Source organism: Fulmarus glacialis, unplaced genomic scaffold, assembly GCF_000690835.1.
Source record: "Fulmarus glacialis isolate BGI_N327 unplaced genomic scaffold, ASM69083v1 scaffold9927, whole genome shotgun sequence".
Taxonomy (NCBI): Eukaryota; Metazoa; Chordata; class Aves; order Procellariiformes; family Procellariidae; genus Fulmarus; species Fulmarus glacialis.
The window spans coordinates 73,563-100,521 of NW_009225091.1; the positions used below are offsets into that span (position 1 = coordinate 73,563).

Consider the following 26,959-nt stretch of genomic DNA (forward strand, 5'->3'; position numbering starts at 1 on the left):
AGAGGTCTCCTCAGAGAACCTCCCCCATGCTGATGCAAAGATGCAGCATGTTTTGGATGTGTTACCTCAAAGGTACAGGGTAGCACTGGGAATTTCTGATATCAAATAAAATTCACATGCAGATAGAAACTGATAAATAGGAAAGAAAAAAATTCATTTTACACATTGTGAGAAAAAACTTGTCACCACAGTGAAACAGCGTGAGGCTACCTGATCTGTAAGGCACAAGCTAACAGACCAGAGGAGCAGGACTGACAGGTTTGTCAGAAAACCCCCAGCAACCCCGGAGGAGGAGACACAACATGGCCCTCCTGCAGCTCTTTCTTCTCTTGGGTGCATAGCTGCACTACACACGCTGGCAATGAAGCCAGGTGAACTGCAAAACTAGGTGTTACAACCAAGCCCTTTGCTGCTTGCAGTTTTTCCCTTCCCACTTCTGAGGTCCCTGCTGCAGATTTAATCACTCACACGTAAATACGTCTGTGACCAAGAGGGCCAAGTTTCAGTCCTCCCTTTGGCTGTTTGCCCTGAAGGCTGGGCACAGCACTGCTGCACCGGGAGCCTGGCTTTCCTCCTGACCCTTTCCAACAAACAGTAATTTGAAATCCCGGGTTTTTTAATGAGGTATCATCAGCCATGCTGCAATCAGTGCTAGGAAAAATTTGAGGAGCTCCCCTGAGTAAATTACCATGCAAACCTTAAGGCCCTGTGTTTGAAGACAGGACTTTTAAGATTTAATGTGAAAATCTTTACTGCTTTCACTGCTGCTTCTTTGCCACACAGTGTTCTTCATGTTACACTGGTGGTGTGTCAGGCTACAACAGGTACACAAAGTACCAGCAGTCAAGCGTCTTCTAATCAGTGGAGAGAGGTCAAGGAAACTTGTGGAATGGGCATCATTCATAACTCTTTATCTGAAGCTTGGGGAAATATTAATCATGAAGGGATGTATTGTTCAGCAGAACTCAACGTTCTCCTCTCTCTTTATTTCACTTAATTAATAGCTTACAGAAAAATGTCTGAAGATCTTTTTCCCCAATGCAAACTTGGTCATGAAGAACCTCTTCAAAAGCAATTTTGGATTGTAACATCACCTGCCATCATTCACTTGAGACCACTGTGAAGATACCTGGTAGGAATGACACAATCCACTGATGGAGGGGAACGGCTGGAAACAAGTGCCCACACCCTGCAGATTGATATTCAAGCAGCTGAGAAGAGGTCAAGATATCACTTATCACCACTATGGACAAGAAGCACACATCCAAAACTTGACAAAGTACAAGTGAATTCTTCTCCACAAGAACTGTCCTAGAAATCCTGTTGCCAACATAGGTTCCAATGAGAAAAGCAGGATATGACAGTATGCCTTTTTAATAGTGAATCCAGACCTAGATCTAAAAAAACACCACAAATGTTCTCAGATTACCCTGAAGTTTCAAACCATTTAACCACAAGACAAATGGAAGTCTCTAGAAAAACACAATAGTGAAGAGTAAGGATCAGTCACAACCCAACCCATCAGTGACCTGGTTCTGCCATGGCTGTGTACAGATTACAATAGTCATAACCACCAAAAACCTCACTGGGGTCTACAGTCCAGAGCAAACCATGAGCTGCAATGCACCGCAAAATGTGAGAGCTCATCAATCAGCAGTTGTGGAAAAGCTCCAGGACACTCATAAGATTCACTTCGTTTTTTCTTGATACACTCATTCGCAGTTGGACTCAATGATCTTAAAGGTCTTTTCCAACCTAAATGATTCTGTGATTCTATGATCATGAACACACTTGATACATAATACCATGATGTGGGTGTCAAACTTGACAAGCAAATGAAAAGCTCATGTCCCAAGCTGTCTTGTGAAGAATACAAAGAACAGTGGGCAAAAATCTCCCAAGTGTCCTACAGCAACAAAGAGAGACGGAGTAGCTTCAGCCTTTTGTCACCACTGTGCACCCTCCTGCTTTCTACAAGGACCCAAATCAACCCTGCTGAGACTCATGCATGTCCCACTGTACTATCCGTACCAATGGCCAGACGCAATGGTGAGAACAGCACACGTTGCCAGTAACAACTTTGGTTTGGCAGCGGTTCCCTTGCTTGAAGAGAGCACCAGATGCTCATCACACAAGTCCAAACACACCAAGTGTCCTTTGGGGGCTGAAAAATTCTTCTGCCTTCCCTAACGCACACATATTTTTTCCTTTCCACCCCATCCCTACATACAGAAGTGTATCAATAGCTGAATCAGCCATTTTAGCTCCCGGGGTCATTTTGCCAGAAGGCAGATGATGCTGACGCATGCTGGCAGGGCAGCGTGAGGTAATTTTCTCTGTCACTCACGGTGGCAGAGTCTGAGTTTTCATCTCCAGCCTACATGGGAGACATGATGAATGCCTGGATTCAAACGTACTTTTTTTTCTTCGGTTATTTTTGCTCCTTTTTATTATTATTGAGAAAAAAACACACACACACACACAAAGTGAGGCTTACCAATTAGATGCTCTGTGTTGTTTTTCTTGGGCTTCTCTCTCTGGGGATCCATCCCATTCAAGGGAAGCTCTGATACCCTCACAGACGAGACAGCAGCATACCTTGAAACAGCACAGCACTCATGCGAAGCGCTGAAGAGAGAAGCAGGGTGAGAGGAGAAATCCCCACGTGCACGAGGGCCCTCTGGGAGTTAGTTACCCTGGTGAGGAAGGGATGTTTACAAAAACAAAGTCTTGTGGATCAGGGTTGTCTCTGATGTAACTCCACGGTCTTCTGTGGCCGTCTTCTGGCTGGGGATGCACTTGGCCCAGCTGGTTTTACATCCCACAAAATCCAAGCTGGAAATTATTTCTATGAATCAGTAATATCTGTCACCAGGGAGAAGAAAGACAAGAACAAGACAAGACAGAAAGAAGATAAAGAGAAAACAAGTCTTATGAGGAGTGGCTGAGGGAACTGGGGTTGTTTGGCCTGGAGAAGAGGAGGCTGAGGGGAGACCTCATCGCGCTCTACAACTACCTGAAGGGAGGTTGTAGCGAGGTGGGGGTTGGTCTCTTCTCCCAAGTAACAAGTGATAGGATGAGAGGAAATGGCCTCAAGTTGCGCCAGGGGAGGTTTAGATTGGATATTAGGAAAAAATTTCTTCACCAAAAGGGTTGTCAAGCCTTGGAACAGGCTGCCCAGGGAAGGGGGTGACTCACCATCCCTGGAGGGATTTAAAAGATGTGTAGATGTGATGCTTAGGGACATGGTTTAGTGGTGGACTTGGCAGTGCTAGGTTAACGCTGGATTTGATCTAACCTAAGTGATTCTATGATTCTGTAAAGCCAGAGGGTATAGATTGAGGACTGCTCCTCTGCTGTACACCTCTTAATATTATGGGGCTCAGCTACTGTTCAGGTCTCAAACACTAGCAACATAAGCAATCCTCCAGGTGAGGTCCTCATGCTGTGTAGAATAGCTCATCACACACTTCTTGATACTGTACATCACAAGAGGTTGAACCCTGTTGTGCTAGATAACCTAAAAACCACAGTAGAAACATTTCAGCTCCAAAGTCTTAACATTTTCCCCCAAATAAGAATATTTTTCACAAACCACTTTTTAATATAGACAATCAAATGAAGCATAGCATTTCAGACTAAGCGATTTCTGAAGGCTGCAGCAGCAGAGCAGCCTTCTCAAAGGACACAAATCTGTTGCTTGTTTTTTGAGAAAAAATGAGAGGTGGCTTTTCACATTAATTTAGGAGTTTGACATATAGCTGCATTAATTATATGGCTGTTTTCCGTGGGCATCCGTCATCTAGAATATATTTGAAGATCTGGCTCCAGCTTCATTTCACTTTTCATCCCTGTCAGTAATCACACTGGCCCCAGATGGGTCATTCAAAGCTGATTGCTTCCCAGAGAATCCGTTCTCAGCTTCACAGAGAGGGAACTACACCATTGAATGGATGTTTTAAATCACAGTGAAAACCATAAGCACAAACAGCTTGCAGGATTGGGATTGACATGCTTCTTGCAATACCCTCCCACATATGTGACAATATCCATTTGAAGTAATTTGTAGCATTTTCCTTATTATTTGGCTTCTCACATGGAACTGTAAGATCAAACCTGTTCAGGACAGATGCCTACAGTAGGGCAGCAAGGGTGAACAGTCAGAAGAAAAATGTGTTCTATGTATTTCAGAAGCAAAAACACAATGTGCGAAACTACCCCAACAGCTTTTTCTTTTTTTTTAGAGCAACTCAGTTTTATTGAAAATAACTTGATTCCAAGCCGTTTGAATGCCACAATCTACACAACTGCTTACACCATCAGATAGATGAGCAAAACATTAAAATCTAACAGAAATAATTGCTCCCTGCTGTTTATTGATAATTCCCTGAGGTGCTTGTAAATATATCCCGTGAAAGGTGACTAAAACAGATGGTGTTTTTCTTTTATGTTCAGGAACATCACTGTATTAGTTTCTCCGTGTTAACTTCAGCTGCACTTATATTCCCCATTTCAAAAATTTGAAGTCAAAGGCAGGGCAATCTTAATCCTTGGGGCTATACTGGGGCACATGGATAACTCATGTCCCCAAGTGCTATAAAACACCCAGAGAAGAAAATACATGAGGGCTCTGGGGCAAAGCAGTTTACAAGCTGCAAGTTCACTAGTGCTGAACAGCCTGGCACAGCCCTGTGCCATAGAGCAGTACCACAAAGAAAACCAGTTTGAGTCCAAAGCCACTTTAGCAGGACCTACTGACTTAGAAGCAATGTAAAATGACTGTGGTTCGGGTGGGTGGCAGTTCAGATATTTCTGCAGTGTGCTGATGTAGCTAACGCCTTCAACTTCTACTCCGAAAGCAGCGCAAAGGCTCAGGTCAGGCACGATGATGAGGCGCTTACCTGTAAGCAGGCCATTCTCCAACAGTTCTCTGCACCAACTGCTACATTTGCAAATGGCACCAGTCCTTTACAATTTCCCTAAAGTGTCCAGTAGCTCCCACTTACCTCATCACCCAGTTACAGAAACTTAATCCTACAGACCAAGCACCCACTTCAAAGTTTGTTAAAACCAGAACAGAAATTCTTACACACAGCCATTTCTAAACAATGCCACTCTCAAAGGTATCGAAAAAGTCATCAGGCAGTCCTCACAGGAGACTTGCATATAACAAAGTAGGTTTCAGTTTGTCTTTTTCTGAACTTTTTAGGCCCTTACTACTTTTCTTCCCATGCACTGGACTTTGGCCACACCCTAAAGATTTCTCAGCCTCGTCCTTTCCTGGCCCTGAATTCTGCCCCCAGAATAGGCACTAGCCTATTTACTTCAGGCTCGTCACTTCTTTCCCCAAATCAAAATTTAGAAGAAGGGACAGGACATAAAGAAGATTAACAGTACCATCCTATGGCTTGTAGGAACATCCCCATACTGCTCCTCCTCCTCGTGAAAATGGCATCAGCTTTCAATAGCCGAAGATGGGGAGATGACAGGAGGCATCCCTTTGGCTACACTTCGCTACAGCATGAGTAAATATGAGAGACAGTCAATCAAAGGGATCGCTCTCATCTCAATCCAGAAAGGAAGGCAATTTGCAAGAAAGTAAGAACATTCATGCCCTGGCAAGTTTCCTTCCAGGCTCAGCCAAACTCACAACACTCACTTGCAAATCAGAGGAAGAAGAGGATAGAAAATTGCTCTGTTTCTCTCGTATTCAGTACCGCTGCAATTAAAGCACTTGAAAGAATTATTGAAACTTGTATTTGTGAACACAATCCCAACATGTTCTTAGTTGTTCTGAATGAAGATTTTATTTCAAAGAACATTTCACTACACGTTATCTTTGCAGTCTGTCAACATAGCTGAAATATAGCAGTAATAGGCAACTTGAACAATGAAAAAGTAATAGCTAGTCCAGAATTAAGTCACACAGTGACAGCCCTTTCCCAGCACAGGCTCAGTGTAAGATCCGGCATGGTTTGCCTCAGGAGCAGATTTTTCCTTGGCTTTTTAAGAATACTGCTCAAGTAAGCATGAAAGAGCTCAGGACAAATCACCCCCTTCAGAAATTCCAAGGCTGTGTCACGGGAGTTTGCTGCAATGCAGAACACAGACTTTATTCCTGAAGAGAAAAAAAGTAATAAAAACGAATTTTACATCAGGAGAAATATTTAAGAAATTGAAACTTACCTTAATCCTAACCACTGGGAAGTTCAATTTACAAAATCCTGCTCAATATGATTCAGTAAGAACCAGAGACATTCTGGTTCTGCCCATTCTAGACAAAAAAACTTGACAGTTTAACACTTCTTAACCTATTTGTTTACTTGTCTAACACCGATGATGAGCTTCTATGTAAAATTACACCAGCTATGCATGAAATACTCTCTGCCTGGTAAAGGACAGCACATAGACACCACTTAGAAAGTACATTGTTTCAGGAGAATAGCATTTAATACAGTGGATATTCACTACTTCTCACCTGTTTGCATTTGGAGGAACAGGGCTTCACAGTCTCTTAGGTATCTTTGAGTTGTCTAATGTTCGGACAGAAAAAAAACAACCCACACCCCATGACCATTCAATAGATGTTTTCAGAAACAGACATACAAACTGCTTACTTTTTGATAGAACACTGCATAACAGCTGATGGCTGGTACTTATTTTTGACAAGGTAATGTGAATTAGTTTAAACTTTGATTGCTTGATGGGGAAACTAGGACTCAAATCGGAGATCAAACTCAGCACCTCAGTAAGGTTACAAAATGCTTACTGACTTTAAATTACTTTACATTCACATCTACGGGACAAAAGCCAATTTGCTCTTGAGAAGATACCCATATTTTTATTTTCTTCTTCTCCAATTGATCTACAAATCTACAAAGAACAAGTTATGAAAAGAATGAGAAGGAAAGTATAGTGAAAATGGTAGAGATTTTTTCCACAGATTTCTTGAGTCAAGATATAAGGCTGTGATTTTAAAAGCAGTTCAGAGCAGACAATCATTAGAATTCAACAGGTTTCACAAAATAAAAAAAATGTAAAAGTGCAATATGTTTTTATCTTTAGATTTAAAGTAAAATGTAAATTTGATTATTAAAATGCAAGACTACCCAATTGCTGACAAAATATTGAGGACACTATTTAAATTTATCTAAACACTTCATAGGATATTTCTATTGCCACCCTTTAGGAAACCAGTTTTATAATTCAGTATATAATTTTGCATCATAAAGAAACAGCATAAGCAAGATCAAACATTAGGAAGTGTCTCAGTAAAAACAAGTTTATTCATCTGTATTTTAGCAAATATGTAAATAGTCAGCAAAGCCTTTTTGCCATGACTGTAAACTTTTTATTTTAAAAAATTGTGTTAAAAACCAATACAGGAATTTCAGTTAATGTTCTAAAAAAGTTTGTTCACATCTTGAAAGAAAATACATTAGCAACATCTCCCAGCAGAATTTATCTTTAAAAAAGTAAAACTCTAGGTACAGAGCTTTTCTACAGTATAGTATCCTCTACGTTTTAATTTAATCACAGGATTGAATATCATTCTTCTCTATTGTCTCTAGAACATGATCCGAGAGTTTATCTTAAATAGATGATATTCAATGATGTGTTACACATCGCCACAGGTACTAACATTATTAGAAGAGTGCACAACTGAATTTCACTAACAAAGCAAGACCTTTCTATATGCTGCATCATAACCCTTCCTAACCAATACAGTTAATTTAGCTATATGCCTTTAAAATCATGTACATTTTCCAAGGAAAAATACTAAAAAATCCATGGTCCAAATTCTGCTCCCACTTATATTCACAGGATAACATAAGCACCATCAAGTTGTAGTTTATCGCCAAAGAGCGTATAGAGAGCCAGTGAGATTTTATGAGTATAAGGGAGAGAACAACTTGACCCATGTCTGTAAACATTCACAAAAGTCTGCAGTCAAAAGTGCCGGATAGGCAGGCTATCCGCAGTACAATTATTTCATTCACAGAGAGGTGGGGGGCAGGGAGAATGTTATGGAACATTATTTTAGAGACAAATTAAAATGCTTTTATGTACTTTGGAAAGACATATTCTCAGCTAGCTAAACCACACTCCAGTAAAACATAATCCACTGCTACCCAAATACAGTATAGCATCACCTCCTAGCTCTCCTGTTCAGATTCAGACAAAGGAGTACTCAATTCAGCAGCAAGCACATGACAGTATTTCAAAGCGTAAGAAAACCCTGACACCCCTCTGATCTAGCCTCCCCTTAACAAACTGCTGATGCTAACAGGAGATCCTCAACACATATGAAGAAAAGATCCGAAGAACCATAAACTGACCTTGATCTATGCACACACAAGAAGTGTGCATCTAGACGATCTTCTTTAAGTATCTAGTTTCAGCCTAGATCTCATTCTATATTAACCACATATACCATACAAAACGTAACAGAAGGATAGGTGCTTATACACACTATTAAGTATACTTGTTCTCCCCATTCAGTTTGACAGCCAATTGCTCTATTTACATAAACGTCTGTTTGAACGTTCCTGATCCTGTAAGACACCAAACATTCAACTCATAAGCTAAAAGGAGAGCCAAGTATGCTCAGCAATTCACAGGATCAGACCCTGAATCAATTAAATGCAATCACAAATTAGGTTTGACATCTGACACAGCCTGCTGGAATCAATTTACCCTCACGTTTTCCCCCTCTTTCCCCAATTCAGACCATGCTCCCAGTAACGCGGAGACAGCCTTCAAAGTGAATAGGATCAGGCTCTGTCAAGCAACCACTGCAGTCTTTAAAAATGTCTGGTATTTATTGCCATCCACTCTGGGGCAGACTTGTCTGCAATGAAAATGGTGTTCCTGGTGTTGACGGATAGTTAGCAAAACCTTCAGGCTGAGCTGTATAGTTCTCCAGAGCAGAAGCAGAATGTGCCTTCAAGGAAGAGAAGAAGTTAGGAAACAGCACTGATAAAAACAAAGAAACAAACAAAAATCTAAATCAAGCAAAATTTCAGCCACAATACCAGTGGTACTCAAGCCAAAACAAACAAAGTATAATCTGAAGTATGCAAAGAACAGAGATGGGCAATGCACCTATATGCAGATGTTAAACTGTAGTGCAACTATTGCTCTGAAATACCAGAGAATGAGGAAAGCAGTTGGATTAAGAGGAAAAATGAAGAAGCGTTAATGGCATTTACTTTCCAGTGGAGTAAGCCACAGCTGATTTGGAAGGCATAGCTTAATCAGGAGCCGTAGTATTTCACTGACTTTGAACTTTCTTTATCTTCATTGCTCGAGTAGCTAAGTGTTAATTTTAGTGATTGGAACTTGTAAACAAGAAAACTGACGTTTCCTCAAAGCAGTCTGCGTACATAGATGTCTACAGAATAAATAAATTCCTGAGCTGCAAAAGCAGCATGGCCTAGATTAAGTAATTTGCTTCTTCCGACCCTGATATTCAAAAGATATCTGACAATATTCTGCATATTGAACAGTACTTAGACACACGCTCCATTTCAAAAACTGATCAAAAACTGTGTCACAGAAGAGAGAAACGTTAATTCAAGACACTCAGCTGCCTCTTTTAGTATTCTGTACAAAAGGACAAATCTCCTATCAGAATCCTTAATCTGTACAGAGGCTATTTTTAGCAAAAGGCAAACTAAACATCTACATACAAACTCTGATGATAGTTTCAGTTAACTTATGTAGGTTAATGACTGAAACAAGTTGTTTCATGGACAAGAGAGATGATGAAACTACACATTACCTAAAACCACCTCAAGCTTATATTACAATTGTATTTATGGGAACTATCAAGAGAAAGGCACAACCACAGCAGACGCAAATTCAAGACAATCTGATTGCGTGTGTAGAGAGCCACATAACTCACAACAAAGTGGTTTTCCACAGAAATCTTTAAGTACTAAAATGTCAGACTGGAACTAAGCACAGATTTTGCAACTACATGGTCAGCTCATTAGATTTAGCACAAACCTAGCAGAAATTTCACTTGCATGTCTTTTCTTTTTTCTTTCACTCCTCCCCAATTTACAAAGAGTTTTCAAAAAGGGTTTAATCACATTCATAACGTCCAGAAGCATTGTACCTTGGCCTTGAGTAAGAAGTTGTTCTTTATCATCATCCTTGTAATCAGTTCTCAAACAGGTTAGGGGTTTTGTCATTTACTGACTTAAACTAATCCCAAGAAGTTAACACACAAGTACATGCTCAAATGATTACTGGAAGCAAAACAGTATTAACAAATAGGCATGTTACCTGTAGTAGTGCTGACTGTGCAGCCGCACTATGCTGCAATTCCTGCAAGGAAGATTGTGTGGCACTTTGGGGAAAGCCAGGGATACCAGGGAGAGATAAAAGACCAGGAAAAACTGCATTTCCCGGTGTCTGTAGTCCAGAAGTCAAGCTGAAAGAATGTCAAGATGTGGCTATTATTAGGAACATATGCATCATGTTTTATCCTATGTTTCTCTCTCTATAAGCTTATGTCTATATAAATTAGAAAAGCACCTCTTTTTCTAAACCTCATAAAGGGCAGATTTTCCAAACAGAAGCCCAGTTTCTACCCACCTACAAGTTATTCATGCACACACAAACCAAGACTGTCTGGAGCACACCTAAGAAGGGAACTCAGAAATTTTTGTACCTCGGCTGTGCCTACAATTTGCACACAAAAAAACTTTACAGACAAAAGTTAATGGTGAGTACTTCCTTAAAACATAGGAACATCTAAGATATTGTCTGCTATTACCTGGATGTGTCAATGGATGCCCACGTGGAATCCATTCTTGTAAAAGCCTAGGAGGTGCCAAGTATCCTCATCTGGGAAATAAGATCACTCAGCACCTCACTGGATTAGACTGTTGTAACGGGGACTACTGAGGACAACCTATTTAGTAACTACTCTATCAGTTTCTAAAGACAGGTGGAAATCTACTGCTGAACTAACTTTAAAAATTAACTGTAATTACTAACTATGAGTGAAAATAACGTCTACGCCTAAAGTAAAATCAGTGTTTTGCTCAAGAGAAAAAGAAATGGTTCTGACCTCCTTCAGAAACAGAAACATACCCAGCCTGTGCAACAAGTGCAGAGTTGAAGTTTGAGCTAAAGGCCGAGGCAAACCCTGGCAGGACCGGAGCCGGAGATGGGGCTGTGGCAGCTGCCGGCAACGGTGCAACTGCTGCTACTGCAGAAGATGCCTGGAGGCCAGGGAAAGAAGGGAGAGCAGGAGTGACAGAGGGTGTGTTAGAGACAGGAAAACCAGGGAAGGATGGGTTTGATGATCCCAGAGGTCCCTGGGCAACAGAAAAAAGGGAAGGGACGGCACTGGACAAGTTAAGCGAGAAGGGTGGAGCAGAGACTGTTGCTGAGGCGGCGAGTCCTGAGAGTACGGCGGCGCTGGAACTCACATGAGGGGCAGACACGGCTGAAGCAGTTGTAGACGGAGTAGCTAACAAAGACCCTGGGAGAGTGACGGGTGGCGTAAGTGCTGAATTACCAGTAAAAGCAAAGTTACTGGTTAGAGACGTGAAAGGAGGAAGTCCATTGAACACAGGGGGAATGGGAGCAGAGGAGCCATGTGGAGCGAGGGAAATGGAAGCCAGAGAACCAGAATTGTTTAGAGGAGCACTCAAAGAGGAGAGACCCGATAGCGCTGGATTCAGGGAACTGGGTAAACTGACTGGCACTGAAGCTGCTGAGGTGTACGCACGCCCAAGCGCGGACAGTCCTATAGTGCCATGAGAAGGGCCAGCTGAATGAGAAGGACCTTTGAAGGCCGAGAGGGTAGGACTCATGGGTTCTGTTTTGACCAGAACTGGGATACTTGTGGCAGCTGGGGCTGATGACAGCTGCTGATCAGGATTAGTAGGGCTTGTGCCATGCAAGAGGGAGGCTGATGAGCCACAGTTGACTGGCATAATTGATGGCGAAGTGGTTAAAGGTGACTGTGCAGGCAATGTTGGAGGAGTGGAACTAGAATTGGCCACAGATGGGGATGGAAGACCTGGAAAAATGGCCAGTCCAGGTGTGGAGGAACACTGTGGGGTGGGGGTGGCTGATGGAGTATAACATTTGTTGACAGAGGAAGTGGGAGGGTCAGAGCTTTGATTAGCAAGAGCGGATAAAGAAGCAAGCTCACTTGTCACAGCAGAAGGTAAAGCAGATGAATTGATTAATGAAGTGTCATTTGATGTCAGAAATCCCTTTAAGACAGACAAAATTGGGTTAGGCAAGCTAAGCGAACCAGGGATGGTAGTGGCAGGAGAATTAGCAATTGTAGATGGAACAGGACTAGAAATCCCTTGGGCGTTGGGAGGCAAGGACAAAGGGAGGCCAGCAAAAACTGATGACAATGGAGTGGGATTATTAGCGGAAGCAATTGAAGAGGTTGCAGAGAACGGGAGGCCAGCAAATGGTGCAGTAGCAGATGCAAAAGCTTCACTAGGCGCAGGTGTGGCGCATGGTGTGGAAGAACCTTGCGGAGCTGGTGTAGCAGTGGGTATAGAAGCCAGCCCAGAAAAAACTGCAGGGATAGGGGTTGAGGTTGCACTGTGAACAGATGTGACAGGAACACCAGGCAATGAAAGGGATTTGATCACAGTAGGGGTTGGGGTGGATGGCTGAGATGTATGGATGGAAGAGGAGACCTGTCCTGGGAAAACAGGAAGGACAGGGGTAGACATGTTCATCCCAGATATGAGTGGAGTTGCAGGTGCTAATGGATGGCTTATTGCCTTGACAGGTGATGGGGTAGGGACTGGAGTAGCAGCAGGTGTTGAAGGATTAGAACCATGAGGAGTAAAGAGCTGATTCGCTTGTGCAGAAAAAGCTGCAAAGAAACAAAACTGGTAAGAATACTTGAAACTGTCAGAAATGTTTGAAATCAACACAAACACATTTTATAAAGCATTTCAAAATATGATACACAGGCAATAGCTAACATACAATGTCTGTATATAAAAAATGAACACTGGAGCCTACGAAAACAAAACAAAAAAGTACGTACAAACACATCACACAAGTTGCACATCATGTAGGCTACCACTCCTCTTTAAAACACTTCATGACATCTGCTACCTTTTCATGATCTCATGCAAGACAGATAGATACTCAAATATACTCCGTAAGAATGTCTAAGTGATACAGGTAAACACCCTCCCTCTGGTCCCTAACATCTGGCAGTACCCACACTAGATCTAATATTCCATCGGCATCAGATCACCTGGGCTCCTCTGCATCCACTCTCACTGAAGGTCAGAATTTCCTTCAGAACCCGTTAACTCAATGTATCATGATTTCAGAGAAGTTTAGTCAACAACTGAAGAAAGCTGATTTCAGGTGCTGGTATTTTTCTTTCCTTCAAAATCAGGTCATTCTCTTCACTGTGTTTCCTTCAGATTTTGATTCTAAGAAGGTACACTTTTAAATTCATGTATCACACTACAATATTAAACTAACATTGGAGCTTGACCTTATCAACAAATATTTCTATACATCTGAAGTCAGGTGTCTATAATTGAGGCAAGCACCTGCCTTCACTGCAAATATCAGCTTATATCAACCCTACAAAGTCAAAGAGACATCAGTCAAGCTGGAGGAAAACAGGCAGGCACGCTGCAAATGGCAATGCGGGGGTTAACGGAAAGAGCTACATTTATGAACACTGGCATGTCAAAAGCCTTGATATGCCTCTATCTAGTTTCCCATGGAATATGAATGTGTTAATTAATCATTCCTCTCCAACAACCCTCGTGCTTTATTTTACTTTTAAGATAATCTGTTCAACTGTAAACAAATCACTGATCCAACCAAACTCATCACCCATAACTCTATAACAGCTTAGATTTCTCTCTTGCTCAAATTCTACGTATAGACACACACAAATCCAAAACCAGAATCTTTAAAATCTTGGACCTAAGTTGATATGACAACCTCCTGTTTTACATATCTTGAAACTCTAAAACTAACAAGTTCGCAAACAAACTATTTCCTTTTACATTATTCTTTTCCAAAAACCTAGACCCAGATTGCTTGGCTCTGGATTCTGTCCTTTCCTCAACCTGTTTCCAAGCTGAAGACTCTCCTAAAGATCACAGTTGTTAACCCTGACAGCCAAGATAATCCCCAGAGAAATACCACTGCAATGTCTGTTCTTCTAAGAGAAGATTTTATTCCTTACACTGTATTCATTTAGCTGTATAAACTACCTTGTAAATACATGCAGACTTAAAGGGGTATATATGAATAAAGTGATTCTTTGCAACAGCAACATTTCTGTAGAACCATCGCTGGGCATAGAGAAGAAAAGACAAAACGTAACTTTTTTTTTTTTCCCCTAGAAATATTTACAGGAGCTAAACTTATCATGGTCATCTTATCTATTTTGGGTATTTGTTAATATGCCTGACTCAGTAGTCAGTAGATTCTCAGTTTCTATTTGTCAAACCTAACAAAGTATTATCAAAGCCTTTGTGTAAGTAGTTCATAATGGGATTTATTATTATGTACTAAGTGTACAAAGTGTACAAACTACCACAAAAAAAAAAAAAAGCACAACTCTGTTTTCTGCAAAAAGAACTGGAATTTAAAGGATAAGACAAAAGTGCAGGTAGACATAGTTGGATATATCAGTCTGGGATAAGACATTCCACATGTGGATTTCAACAAACTATAAACAAAGAATATGTCTCTCTTGTATTCCTAGCTTCCCATTGCAACTAATATATGAAATTAAAATGTGAAAGAGTTTTCAAATAGATGTCCCAAGTTTTACAACTGCAAAGATATTAATGAAGTGTTTCAGTGCACTACATTGCAAAGAATATTTTGATTTTGCTTTTTACACGATTTCTCACACACTTATATGCTGAAGAACATAAAACTTTAATGAGCTAAAACAAAAGACCAAATTTTAATGTTTCAATGCTTCTAAGTGCCAAATGCCTGAGATGATTTTTTTCTCAACTCTCGATTCCAACAGTAGTTAAATACTTACAGGCTTATGAAAAACCCATTAAACAAATAAGTTGTTTACATTTTCTGAACAAATAACAAAGATACAATCAACACAAAAATCCCCCTGTGGATTTGCAATTTACCTTGATTTTGGGAAGGTTTTGCCTGGCTGGAAAGGTCCTCATTTTCTAAACAGAGAACAACAGCTTGTTATTTAAAAGCAAATGAAACTCCAGCAGTGAATGATCCATTCACAACAATGAATTAGAAAAAATACCATCAACATTTTTAAAGGTATGCATGCTTTACCTGCTACCACTTGATTAGCAGTGTATGGAGGAGGAGCTGGTAAGCCTGGAGCTATGACATTAGCCATTGGAACTAAGCCAGCATTGTTGTAAGCACCTAAAAGAACAAATGCAATACACATCTCAGTTGTCAGAAAAACCCATATCTAAATGAACCAGTAAGTGTCTTTTCCTTTAAAAGAACATTTTCAAGATTGTAAGACATTCCTTCACCAAAAAGCCAGACCAGTTAATCATCCAGGCTGGATGCTGGCTTTTGCCAATGTCTGCCTGAGCGACATGCATTGTGATCCAAATTTTAGTAAGGGCAGTTCTCTTGAAAGAGCCTGAAAAAGTCAGGTTTCAATTGCTTTCAGTTCCATTTTGCCTGAAAAACTCAAATGGGAGGAGTGATTCAGAGTGTCTGCAGCATCATTTGTTCTTTTTCTATTCCTAACTTAAAGGCTGTTGCAACTCTTCCTTTAACATTAAAGCCTTGACAAACAAAAGAGCCAAACATATACCAGTGACCATGACCAGCCCTCCAACACTAGTCAGAAAATTCAGAGAAAAATGTCCGATCTCAAATACTTAGTCTATCATTCTTCAGTATTTCTTTAAACGTTAAGAAATTCAAGTGGATTAGAAAATTATTTTAATATAAAATACTTATTGTATTTAACATATTAAAAAATACCTTTTTTCCTCCCTTATTCTTTGGAGCTACTCAAACTGTTGTATAGCTGTGGTATACAGTTCTGATGAAGAACATCAGAATTTAAATTACAGGAATACACTTCACAGTGGTCCCGAATGAATATTTTAAGAGCACAGGAATTTACGCTTCATGGGAAAAGGCAGAACTTGAACAATACTCAAAGTGCAGTAATTTGTCATACACAATCCTTTCTGATTTCACACTTTCGTAATAGTTCTACCTAATGTTAAGATTTCTTGCATGACAACTCTTGGCTGAAAATCAGAAAAGTAACTAAAAATCACCCAGGAAGGAAATGTTAAACCAATACATACAAGAGGCAGAAAACAAAACATCATTCTGACCATTCTGACTATTGCTTGAAAACAATCACATTCCACAGTTTCAGGTCAGCATCTACAATCTCATTAAACACATTTTTTATATACATAAATGTATCATCAGTTATGAGTTCCGTTGTCACAAAAGTTTTTTTAAAACCATGCTGCAGCCTAATAAGGCCCTGAAACCTCAAAAGCTGTTTCATATCCTAAAATGTACCAATACTTACATCCAGTCTCAGGCCAAATTTTGTGCCCTAACTTACTTTGGGTGGGATTTATTTGACATAAATTTGAGCTAGTCTGCAAGTCTCCTGTACACTTTCTGGGGAGCAAGTAATTTCTAGGGCACAAATCATCAGACTTACTTTAGCTACTAGTAGCGCCCATTTTCCTGAACTGACTATAAAGAGACTTGCAGACATCAAGTTGGTTACTCACCTTTCAACATGCATGCTAAGAGGTCTACCACACTTTCTTATCAAATACCTTAAAAATTCCCTGAAATCCCTAACATCAGTGAAAAGCAGGCTTCCTAACCAGAGCACTCCTTGTTTTGCAGTACAGAATGGCAAGATTAGGAAAAGCTTTCAGCTGCTGCTCAAAAATACCAGAGTCTGACTACATAAGTACTCCAACCTCTTTTTCCAAAGAAATGGCAATTGCCTTGCTCCCTTCCAAAAATGTCCGGAATCAAACAACTAATGCAGCAGAGCAAAGACAGAGGAGTTTATGAAGACAGATTCAATCTTACCTGAGGCACAAGGCTAGCAATAGTCAGACCAAACACAGGAAAAGCCAATCACTATGTCCCTTCTGAGACTGAAATCTACATGCCTAAACTTTTCTTTTAGGAAACTGTTTTCTCTCCACTGCGATTGAGAGAAGGTAAAGCTGAAAGCAATTGAGAAACAGATTACCATCCTTCAGCAAGTTCCTACATATTTCCACCCAATTCAGGGCTGTGCCTGACCATATCCTAAGTTTGGTACAACAGCAACAAGTCAAGAGACTTGTCAAACCAAAGCCCAAACCTTGGTCAAACATTACAACAAAGCCCTAGTCTTGTCTAACATGCACAATGCCTCCCATAAATGAAATATTTTGTCATCAGAAGAGCATTGTGAATTTTCCTTATGATGGGGGTGTTGGGAAAGAAGTCAATATATTCCTCTTTTTATCAACTCTGCAGTCATGACAGGAAGAGGTAGAAACCAGTACCTAGAACATGGTTAGGGAGCACAAGCCAATTTCATTTACAATCATGGTCAGAGAAACTGACACGTGACACTTATTACTTAAAAGGCAAATAGATGAAACAACAGCATCAAGCTAAAACACACAGAAGCCTTACTTGGTGCAATAGTTGCATGTGGCCGACATGGTGGGATGGGATATGGAACTGGTTTGTGTGGATTGTAGGTTGATGGAGCCTACATAAACAAAAAAACAAACGGAAGAAGCAATAGTGAAAGCATTACCTAATGTTTCTCAGACAAATAGCTAACATTCAGATACTACTACAGACAGCTGTTCTTCACTGGAAAAATATTTGATAGCAAATTTCTTCATAATATCCATAGTGACTGCAAATATTTCACTCTTTCTGAAAAGAATGAAACAAACATCACTAGTATACCTTTAGATTTTAATATAATACTGAACACAGGTGGGAAAGGAAACTCCTTCCTGCCTTGTAGTTTTCACACTCTGCAGTCTTGGATTGACTTAGCATTTTAAAGATTTAGCACATTTAAAACTAACAAATACTTATGAAGTTACCTGTCCCTTTAAAATAATACAGCTTAGTGGGAAGTATCTCATAATAAAAGTGAAAATAAAACATTTGGACAATACTTCAAAGTAGTATTGAGTTCACTGACAGTTTGTCCCACATGCTTAAAAATTTTGAAATACAGATCAGCTTTGTTGTTAAGAAACAAGAACCTCCTTCTAAGGCACTGCTGTAATTCAAGTTTCCAAGATGGAGGCATTTTTTATGTTCATGTGGGAAACCCTCACAGATTGTAATAAAAAATTGTATATATTTGTATCTGAAACTTCCACTAGCTCATGATGTACTAAAAATGCTTTTAGTTTTGTCTTCTGCTACTGTAATTTAAATTCTGCCTTCAAATGCACACACATTGTACCCACTAGAAAATCCTATCCCCCACAGATATAAACCAGAACTTCTTTTCAAGTTAAATGAAAAATACTAGGTCATATTATCTTTATTATAGAAGTTTAGCTTTGTTTAAAATGCTGCTCTTGCAACATAACAGCATTTTATATAAAAGCCTTATTCAATTGGCTGGTGGTTGGAATTTTTTTTCTTAACGTTTCATTTATTTACTCATTTATTAGACATACTGGCTTGGACGGTCCAAGTATACGGGCTGCTATTCCCTTTCCTTCATTAGTACATTCTTCTGTGTCCTTTTTGATAGGGGTTCCCTGAAACCAAAGAAAATTAAACTATTAAGTATTAATTTAGAAGTAAATTTTGCTATAGAATTTCTGCCATATTTGTTTTTTTTCCTAAACTACATTTGAGTTTTTGAATATTCTGAAAGTGATACTTAACCATGTTTGTTAGGAAAAAGAAACTGTGTTCTAGGCTTGTAAAATGATAAGTAAGAGCATTCCAATAGCTTAGTTTATAATACTGAGCTTTTGTAAAAAGATGTATATTAAACAGCCTATGTTTCTGCCATAATTAGAATTCTGCATTTTGATTTGTGGACATGATAACTTACATTTTGCAGTCCCTAAGTGTTCACATGGTTGTTCAAGAACTACACTAAGATTAGCAGTAGTACTGTAGTGACCATATTAGGTCTTCTTATCAACCTACCAGTAAGGCTTTTTACACCTCTCCCGATTCTGCCAAATATTGCTGGAGTTTACAATGTTTTCCTTATATGAACAATGTCATATTTATGCAGTAATCTTTACTTGAAGCAGCATAGAAAGAATGGGCAAATAAAAATAATGCAAGTTCTCTATAAATGTGTAATGGGATAATACAAAAAAAAAAACATTGCTTTGATTCCACTCCTCCTTCCATGTATATGAATACCGGTTTTGGTTATACTATTATGAACCCTAAATCAAGGATTCTGTGAAAAGCAAAAGCAGAGAATCATGCTTACTGGGAAAATTCCATTTATGCGGCTTGGTTTGCCCTTGGGATAAGGGTTGCCAGGAATCATGCCACAGGATGATATCATAGCATGAGGAGCCTTACAACCCGTTTTTGAAGCCTGCAAAATAATCAAGAAAGGACATTATTTGCTATCAAAATCAATGCTTTAAAGAATGAATTACTATTTCACGACATTTAGACTGCATGAATCAACCTATACGGCACAATTCAAAGCTTCGTCTCAAATCTTCTTCCCAAATAGTCCAAATGGTGTGAGCTTCTGCCAACGTCGCCTTTGTTTTGAATAACTCTACTTGGACCACCTCTGCTTCTACTGAACTTGGGGTTAAGCACTTCGTGTTCTCTAAAACAAATGCAGACTGTTTCCTTCAGCATTGGTTGCAATTCTGTGCCCCTTTTTCCATATGATCCTAATGCCTGACAAAAACTTCCCCTTTTTTTGCACATGTATTACATAGCTCTTATCTTTTTGCAGCTGCTTCTTTCAGCTTGTCTTCCACCAGTAGTTCCCAGCAGTCCTCACGGTAAATCCTGACCCCACAATGACTGTAAGGATAGAAACAATACTGTTTTGACAGAATCAAGGATACTAGAGTATCTTGACTACCTGTTCAAGAATTCTTCTGCATCTTTTCTTCTCTGACATATTAATTCTGAACAGATCTTCAATAAGGCGATAATTCTGAGCATCAACAATGTTGCTATAAATAAAGACATTGACAGATGATTACTGCAGTTCCATATGCTTATCAGAAATAATGTACTACTGAAAAGTGATCAACACTCATTCAGCCAGTACCCAACAGTACATTAAAAAAAACATAATTAGTTGAGATCATAATATTACTATTATTATTAAAGTAAAAGCCCTGGGCTCAAATATGGACTCCATACCTGTAAGTGAAATATGGTATTAGAATTAAATATCAATACAGAGTATTGGAATTAAATATCAATACAGAACAATGGACAACGATAGCTAAACTTTATGGCAAAAAAAACTATGTTGACAAAATGAATTTTGCATCACAACAGTTCATTAGAAGGCTTTAATTGCTACTAGCACACAATTCCCAGCACAGCAGAAAACCAGCAGCTACTCAGTTTGCCACTGTTTCTTGCTAGACTGGTAGGGAAACAAATTTTCATCTTATTTACTGCAGAATGAAAAAGATTAAACTCCTGGCAATTCTCTCCATGTTCTGCAGAGCTAGTGAAACCCCTCACACAGTTCAAGAAAGTACCCTTCCTTTCTCCTTGCTCCTCTCCCAAAAATAACGCTAGACACACCAAAGAGAACAACAAAGTGTGCAAGAACAAGGAGCCTGATGCCTGATTCTACCTTTTTCAAAACCCTGACCACAACACCTTTACTGCTGTCAAACATTACCTGTCCCATGCAAACTACTGGAAACACAATACAGCCCCAAAAAGGAGGACTTCTCAAAGGAGCATATTAAAAGAAATGGAATCAGCAGAATGTTGAATGAAGACATGAAAAACACCTCAAAGAATGGTATTAAAAGGTGAATGAAATTTCAGCTTTTTTCTCTAGTTTTGATTAGCAAAGTAAGTAGTACATAGATTTGGGTTAGGATTTCTATATCACGACTCCCTTATTATGCTGTTGCACTGTAGAAATTCAACAACTAAAGAAGTTACCAGGCTTTCCCCCTACACCAGCTGAAGTGTAGCAACTAAAGACTCTATGAGCTCCAATCTCATTTCAAGAGGCAAAACAGGTTAGTTTAATGTGCCACTGAACTTCCTTTAGGCTATCCTGTTTTGTCAGGCTACCCTGAAAAAGACTACGAGCATTCATACAGCTTCTTAAAGCTCAACTCCGAAAGCAAGATCATGTCTATATCCTCAGTCTTATTTGTTCTACAGATATTTATATAATGAATTTATATGCCCCAAAATGTTCAAGCTTGCTGTAATATATAGCATTCATATGCAAGGCAAACATACTTAATACAAAAAAAAACCCCAACCCAAAACAGAACAACTCTTCACATAATGAATCCCCTAAACCAGGCAGAAGAGTTCCAGTATAAACATATGTAAAAGGTAGATCCTGAAGCAGCTGTGTGCAGTAAAAAAACCCAACTTTCTCTGTAAACATACATTTAGAGTATCTATACATCTTTTATAAACATTAGATCTGTAAATCAAATGTGTCAATTTAAGAGATGTATTTTCTTAACTCATTTTTACATATGTAATATTTAGAGGGCTTTTCAAATGCAAAAGGGTAAATGCCCAGAATACTCAGGTCTCAAGCCTTTCACGTTTCAGTGAACAGAAATAAGCTTAAGGCCCTCTTCATTCTCTACAAGATTTGAAGACCACTGTACAAATAGTGGCAAAGTGGCACTTTTCTAGAAGCCCACATAGCAGCATGCTCAAGACTCAGATGATGGAATTTTGCACAATGTCTACTTCTAATTCTTCTTTTTACAGTCCCATCAATAATGGATTTATGCTTTACCTTAACTGGCCACAGTGCTTCCTTCTAGAAGTATCTTAAGTTTTATATACTGAAACATTAGTAAAAACAATACAACTTAAGGAAATAGAACATAAGAGATACTTACGAAGCTAAGATTTCAAGGGCAATAAGTTTATCTTTACTGAATGTGAAGCAGTTGAGAATATTAACCATTTTCGATGCTGGAACTGCCACTATTTTCTGACAAGTAAGCAAGAGAAAGTGTATATAAAATAAGACACTACAATTATTTTAAACCCAGAATGCTACTCAGTAAGAGCTTCATATCACATATTTCAGTAAACGTTTAATATTCTCTCCCTCCCTCCCACTGGGAAGGACACTCTATGTGCTAAATGCTGAACAAGGAACTACAAAAAGTACTTGCCAAAAGCAGAGAAATTAGGAAAGTTAACAATAGTTAAAAAGGGCTATATCTACTCTTGTGATACCCTGGTTAAAAGTATGACGTTTCGTATTTTGACAACATTGAAAAAGAAAGAGATGAAGAAGAAACTTTGAAAATTAAAGGGCAGATCAACCCATCAATTGCAAAAGTAGGTATCACAAAACTAAAGTAAGATTAAGAAGGCAAACTTAGTCTACAAGATTATGCCACAAGAACTTACATGTTGTAAAGCCTTTATTGCCTTGAGCTGTGGTTCAGCCCATGAAAAGTATCTCAGTAACTCAACAACCTGCAACAGAAAGGCTTTCAATTAATCTTTTATATATATTAAAAAATTATGCTAACAGCATCAATATGATCTTTCAATTTTTGGAGTATAGTGGTATACTGCTAAAAAAACATGTGTCTGTCTGTGATGTTTGATTACATCAGTGCCTACCAGCATCTAATGTTCTTTTTATTTCTAAGTAGGCACCTAAAAATTCTATGTTATGAGATGAAGTTTTTCTATGGAAATATTTTAAAATATGTACTTACGCCTCTCTATATATTTGCATATATGCACAACAATTGCTACACTATTAGAATAAAAAAATTAAGTCTTTCTGAAAAAGCTTATAAACTTTCAGTATCTCAAACAGCATATTCACCAAACATACACAAAAAAAAAAAACAGAAGAAAAAGAAACAGGAAAAAAAATCTACATAGTACCAAAACAAGTTGGATACTTACTACTACATGCCAGTTTAGAAAATACATGCAAAACAATCCTAAATTGATGATCAATCAATCCTAATAATGATGATCAATTTCTCCAATCTTCCCCACACAACAGGAACAAAAATGTAATGATTTTGATAACAAAATAACCTGGAACTATTTTTAACAGGTTAATGCTGATACAATAATGAGGAATTAAATCTCCTCAGTTAATAAATAAAAAAGATAATATGATCAGCCTCAGTATGATTGGAGACACTGTCTTTCTGTATTACTAAATACACAAAACCAATAGCTCCCATCTAAACCCATGTGTTGACTTTTACCTGTTCACTAGAAAAGTATCCATGAACATATTCAATAGCTTTTAATTTGTACTCAGTCAATACAGCCTAGAAGATACAGAAAAGACGCATTAGTCCCTCAAAAATTATAATTATAGCACAATCATCTGCTACAATAACCTATTAATCTAAACAAATCTGACCTTACAAAGTGACATTTACATCAATTACACTGCAATATTCCTAGGTAACAGAATACTCCTTAGATAATTAAGAGAACAACGAAAAGCAGAGATGTAATTTAATTCTTCTGTTAAAAAAAAATTACTTATTTTTGATTTATTTCATTTTGCTTTTTTTGTTGTTTAAAACTGTACTGAAAGAACATTATCATCACTCCTCCTTTTGCCTCTAAGGTTTACATCAGCTTTACGTTAAACAAGATAATACAGTTGATTATTCATACGATCTCTTTGTATGTTGCCTGTAAAATAATCAGCAAAGCATCTTACTTCAGTGAATTCATGAAGAAACTGGATAACAAGGCTGTACAGACAGAATTAAGTGTACAAGAAAGCTTGCTCCAAAGGGTGATGTTGTTTTAGCATTACCTTCCCATAGGTCAAACTTTAATATGCAATCATACAAAAACAAGGAAGCAGAGTAGTTTAATGCAGTACTGGCACCACTTTTGACTTAGTGGCAAGACAGTTTTGTTGACAACCACGTGGGATATCTAATAGCCAGGGCTTCCTCCCTCTCCTCATACCCAGCTCACTAACAGACATACAAGATGTAAAGAAGACAGGCAACAGCTGAATTCCTGCCCCAAACTGGTGCACACACCTTTCCTCCCCAGTTTCCAAGGCTCCCCTCTATTGCTAGTTCTCATGCTAACTATTCTCAAATCACCCACACACGCATTTCTATCTCTTCCCAATAGCCTAAAACCTACCCCTATTCCTTCTTTTTTTGTCCTTGTTCCTTCACACAGACAGACATGAAGTTCTCCATCACTGCGACCCAACTGTGTGTAGCATAGGTGCAGAGAAACCCACTTGCATAACTGTTCGTGGCAACCCTCTTCCTTTCTGTACTTCGTTAAGGGACCAATGCTACCAGACGTGCTGAAGTCACAGGGGAAAAAGAACTTCTCTCTTCACGCTCATTTTTTCTTCTCTCCCTTCCTTCTCTTCACATATTTTGGAAAAAAGCCTTGTATGTCATATAGCAACTTCTTTACCAAAACAAATGTCACTCTTCCTCCTTATATCAACAACTGAATGACTTCATAGTAAGAACACAAACAGAAAGCACTGCTATGTATATTTATGGGAAAAAAAAAAACAACAAACTTTATTTTGTTAATAATCATAAATATTATGGGGAAAGATATAACTAAGATATAACTAATTAAGACATTTAAATAATTGTTCCTGCTAATTGTAGGACTGAAAATGGAACACACCAACACAACTGAGTTGTGAATCACATAATAAAGAACGTTCTACCACAAAGCTAGAAATGAAGTTTAAACAAAGACCTAGCAACAAAGATAGAAAATAAGCATTTGGAAAATGAACGTTACACTGGAACAGCACAGCTATTATTAACACAGCACAGCACTGATCCTTAGATCAACAGTAAGTTACGTTTATAGGAATACAGGCAGATAGCATACAGAAAACATAATTGCCTAAAATCACACATCAAAAACCCTTTTGTTTGAAGTCTTTAGTAATCACAGAGCATATTCGGAAGGGCCGCACTGCAGTAGTAATATTTGAAACATTACTCCCTCCCACCGTCAATTCTCAGAGAAAGTATTCATGTGCAAGTTGTTCCTTGATTTTTCTCCCCAGATCTTTCATAAAAATTCTTAGGTTGGCAGGGAAGTCCACACCCTGAAATATCTTAGGCTGTCACGTGTTTTAAGCTGGTTACACAGCATGGAACATACCTGGTTTATAAAGGAGAATTTATGACCTTGACCTTATGCAAAAATGGCAGTTAAGTGCAGTTGCGCTAACAAAGACTTATCACTGGGGCTTTTGTGCGCAGTGGTTTATACCTCAATATGTTCCAAAATAATAATACTACAACTGCAGCCATCATCACGCTGAAAAGAAGCTGAACTGAAACTCTGTAGCACCCAAGTCCAAATAAAGGAAATGACCTCTCCTAGACAACCCATCATAACAAAAACACCTATTACAAAAGCGCTAAGGATTCCTTTTCTGCCATAAGGCAATCTGATCCAAAACAAGCCTTTCCTTTTCACACCGAGATAGCTTTAGCAGGATACATAACCGTTCTGCTGTGACACTTAGATCACCGCTGCTTAACTACAGCAAAATACGTCATCCCAAGTTTGTACTTCCCACGCGAGACAGGAGCCATTGATCTCTGAGGTTCTGACTTTTTCTATCTCCTTTTGCACCTCCAGCGCTTGGGGAACTGTCCCAACCACTAACCTCTACCTTTCCTGTTAAAAGCAGCCCTCTGTGCAGTAAGAAACGAGAGACCTGACAGACATCGGGAAGCCCAGGTTTGTGTCTCTGCTCCCCACAACTAGCAGGTATTTTGCTCAGTGAGTTTTTAACAGGAGATGCACAAGCACAGTTCAGAGCACGCATCAAAACCCAGGATTCCACGTCCTGGAGGAAGGTATGCACACACTCCCGAGCTGTGGGAGATGCGGCTTTGAACAAGGACAGCAGAGTGCAGCTTAGAAATCAGCCCCGTCACGTCATATTTGTGTGTTGCATCTCCTAAACTATCATATAAAAGGTGGATACTTCACACTGTAAGTCCCCGTCTCCGGTCAGGCCGAGCAAACGCAGCCCCTCCCCCAAATAAGAGACACTTGGCTATTTTGGCTTTTCTTCCTCATCTTCCTTGACAGTGAAAATGCTGCGATACACTTATTAAAATGCCTATTTCAAATGAGCGCTCTTTACGCACATGTTGTTAGTTCAGTGGTAGCAGTCTCGACGTTCAATCTCAGTTTTCTGAGAAAATAAAAATACCTCGAAGAGCGCAAGCGTGTCACAGCAGCTTCACACTGTTATATCTGACATACAAACACTAGGATACAGCAGCAACACAGGATTATACTCTATTATTATATTTTTCTTCACACTGAGGTGAAATTTAGTCTTTATTGAATCCTGAAGTGATTATTAAAGAACACAAACCCCTAACCTGGTGCGTTCATCAAGAAGAATATTCTACCATTAAATGTTACTAACATGCAAAACGAGAAGTTACCTTTCTAATTTCATCCAGCACGGTTTCAAATGATTTCTTATCCATCTTTATTAGTTCATTCAATGCAGATACTTAAACATGGAGGAAAAAATAATAATAATAAAAAAAAATATCCAGGCCAAAGACTTTACTGAGAGTCTTTAAACATACAGAAAAAAAAAATTTAAAAAAAAAAAATAGAAGCGGGGCAAGGAAGGCCGCCTGGGATCTCCTTAGCCCCTGGGAATTTAGCGCTGACGCCTTTGCGATGCTGGACACGGCGCAGGAGACAAAGGCAGACCGCCGGCTGCTGCTCG

The 26,959-nt window shown here is 39.1% G+C and overlaps 2 protein-coding genes across 2 annotated transcripts in view; both read right to left on the bottom strand.

Annotated features, from left to right (window-relative positions):
• Positions 1–2,549, bottom strand: part of STOML3 (stomatin (EPB72)-like 3) — a 9,295-nt gene extending 6,746 nt beyond the window's left edge. Inside the window, exon 1 of the mRNA XM_009582364.1 lies at positions 2,498–2,549. Within this exon, the coding sequence (XP_009580659.1) occupies positions 2,498–2,549 (52 nt within the window). The remainder of the gene's footprint in view (positions 1–2,497) is intronic.
• Positions 2,550–8,475: 5,926 nt separating this feature from the next.
• On the bottom strand, positions 8,476–26,708 carry PROSER1 (proline and serine rich 1). The gene is made up of 13 exons (XM_009582365.1): positions 26,664–26,708; positions 23,436–23,501; positions 22,609–22,677; positions 22,086–22,180; positions 20,096–20,189; positions 19,475–19,585; positions 18,693–18,776; positions 17,674–17,752; positions 15,304–15,399; positions 15,138–15,182; positions 11,107–12,868; positions 10,294–10,441; positions 8,476–8,944 (listed from the first exon to the last, which is right to left on the bottom strand). Exons 1-13 carry the CDS (start codon positions 26,706–26,708, stop codon positions 8,822–8,824), a joined length of 2,817 nt encoding a protein of 938 aa, XP_009580660.1. The 3' UTR covers positions 8,476–8,821.
• Between the last annotated feature and the right edge of the window lie 251 nt (positions 26,709–26,959).

What these genes read in the sequence shown, in the direction of transcription:
- PROSER1 (XM_009582365.1), bottom strand. Translation starts at nt 26,708, where the DNA reads ATGGATAAGAAATCATTTGAAACCGTGCTGGATGAAATTAGAAAG. An exon ending in TGCTGGATGAAATTAGAAAG is followed by an intron (nt 23,502 to 26,663) that starts GTAACTTCTCGT and finishes TGTATCTTCTAG; the next exon opens with GCTGTATTGACTGAGTACAA. An exon ending in CACAGTCAGCACTACTACAG is followed by an intron (nt 8,945 to 10,293) that starts GTAACATGCCTA and finishes TCTTCCTTGAAG; the next exon opens with GCACATTCTGCTTCTGCTCT.